The 2500-nt window shown below is 51.3% G+C and overlaps 1 protein-coding gene across 3 annotated transcripts in view; it reads left to right on the forward strand.

Moving 5' to 3' along the window:
- Positions 1–2500, forward strand: part of LOC126578316 (serine/threonine-protein kinase par-1) — an 18320-nt gene that overhangs the window by 5121 nt on the left and 10699 nt on the right. For all 3 annotated transcript variants that reach the window (XM_050240749.1, XM_050240757.1, XM_050240766.1), the window contains exon 2: positions 1324–2248. In XM_050240749.1, the coding sequence (XP_050096706.1) occupies positions 1490–2248 (759 nt within the window). In that variant the 5' untranslated portion in view covers positions 1324–1489. The remainder of the gene's footprint in view (positions 1–1323; positions 2249–2500) is intronic.

Genomic DNA, 2500 nt, shown 5'->3' on the forward strand with positions numbered 1-2500 from the left:
CCAACGTTTTGTAGGAACAACGAAAACTGGTATCACCACCTGCCTAATGAAATCGATATTTGATCTGTCACGCGTGATGTCACAGACGGTGCTGTCCGTGTTGGACCACGATCTACCTGGAAGCCGAATTTCCGAATTTTTGTTGGGGAGGGGGGGGGGAGGAGGAACCAAATTAGTTCCGTTTAGCGTTGGTGGTTATTTTTACCGGTTTGAATGTTTTAAATTGACCGCTTTCGAGGTTCTGTAGCCCCATGCCAAGGTGTGAACAACTGTGACGCCAATGAACGGGTATTTCAATGACAACATGATGAATTCAACCCCCCCTCCCCCGGAATTGTTTATTTAATGATATAGCCGCTTGGCAGACACTTTTCGAAATGTTTGTCTAGTTTTTTTTGTGTCTCTCTCAAACAGCATCAAAAAGTCGTGAAAACAGCAACAGCTGGATTTGAATTGAAATCGATATTAGCCCACAGAGGTACAGTGGCTACGCTAAAGCGGTACCTCAGGGAGGGAAGCGAGTGCGCCATCGCCACTCCAGCACACGCCGCAAGGGCTCTCGAATGGCGAAGAGATTCGCCTTTTTTAGTTTGCATACACCATCCACCGCACTGGAAACGCAACCTGTTGTTATTTTTGGCCCGAATGTTATTGAGTGCTTTCCTATTTACTTTTCCTTCTCCTCCTCCTCCTACCTTTTTCTTCGGATGCCTCCAGTGAGCATGCTGATAAGATAACGAAATTGTGGGTAGCATCGGTATGCCTGGAACTGCATGGAAATATACTACTACGAGTTGGCCTTTGCCATACGAGCCGCTGGTGGTGCTGGAGCCTGTAGAATACAGAATGCGGAATGCGTAATTAGAAATATCATGGCATGGTCATGGCTTATGCTTTGCAACATCCCGCTCGTGTAGCTTCGTCGATGTACATCGAGGTGAAAGAGGTGCGAGATACACTTTCGCAACGCTATCCGTGGACGATCACTGATTGAGGGAGACCACTGACGCTGACATAATAGCCGTAACAGCGAGGCGCACCGCGACATGTTGATAAGTGTGATAACCGGGGAGAGGCCTCGAGTGGCGCATGATCGATTTTGGGGTGATAGTGTGTCTACGTCAAACCGTTTGCCTTCTACCCGTTTGTTGTTAGCAGGCAGTGCGTCAGAAGACCGGCGCCTGTTACTGCGTTCGCAGCACGCATCGCATGTCACGATTCTCACATGGCTACTATGTTGTCGGCGTCTAGCACAAATGCGTTCCAACAGATGTCCTTAGTGCTGAAGAATGTCTTCTTCTTCTTTTTCATTGCGTCCTACAGAATGTCTAGACCAAAGGATATCCGCGCTTAAAAGGGAAACAAGTGCTCCAACGAAAGGGAATTCCAAGTCAGGGAGCGAATTGTTGTGACACCGAGTGGCTTGCGAGTGGCATCGGTTTTGTGAGCGTTTGGAGACACTCTTCTAGAGCGGACAGGACATAGCCACATGGGCGAATATGGCGCACTGGACACGAGCACAATCACTAGCGGTAGCACTGGCAGTAGCAGCAGCACGTCCTCTCTCACGTCAATTTTGATGCCGATGGCAATGTCCATGGCAGCAGCACAGCCCTCAGGCTCGCTGGCTATGTCGGTAACCGCGTCAGTCGTCAAACCGGCCTCTTCATCCTCTTCCTCGGTACCATCCGCTGGAGCAATCGCGGCGGTGGCATCATCATCGGCAGTACCCTCGCTACCAAACAGCGTACAGTCGTACGGCAATCACAACCAAACGGCGGCGGTGGCCTCCACGGCGTCGGTGGTGGAATCGGACAGCTATCACCATCACAGCTACTACCACAAGGCCACCGGTATCGGACCGGCTGGCGCCTGTGCTGTCCCGGTAGTCCCATCTAACATCCATCACAACGGCAAGGCGGATCGTGGCAGATCCGGAGCAATGGTGGGCCATGTCGACCATGTCTCACGACCCACGGTTGTAGCAACGAACGGTGGTGGTGGTGGCAGTGGAATGGCGAACGTGTCCTCAACGATGGGCAGCAATGGAAATACCACCGGCACCGCAAGTGGTGGCAGTTCCGGTGCTGGAGGTTCCACCGGTGGCGGTGGCGGCGGCAGCGGCAGTAGTACGCGCGTCAAGTGTAAGGACCCGATACGAGTCGGTTTCTATGAAATCGAGAAAACGATCGGCAAGGGCAACTTTGCCGTGGTCAAGTTGGCACGGCATCGAATTACCAAAAATGAGGTAAGTGGAGCGAGACACGACGTCTACGACATTGACTCGAAGTGCTCACTATGCATAGTGTAGGGCTTCCCAATAGCCAGCATTGGGAGCGATTATTGGAGGGAAAAAAAGGGAAACACCAAATGACAGACTCTCAAGGGACCTAATCGGTCCTTCGCACACACACGACGACATAAGACTAATTAATCACGAAAAAGGTACTTCAGGTACTTCGCCCCAAAAGGCTCTAACTCAAGTCTCAACGACAAACAG

This window comes from Anopheles aquasalis, chromosome 2, assembly GCF_943734665.1.
Source record: "Anopheles aquasalis chromosome 2, idAnoAquaMG_Q_19, whole genome shotgun sequence".
Lineage (NCBI taxonomy): Eukaryota > Metazoa > Arthropoda > Insecta > Diptera > Culicidae > Anopheles > Anopheles aquasalis.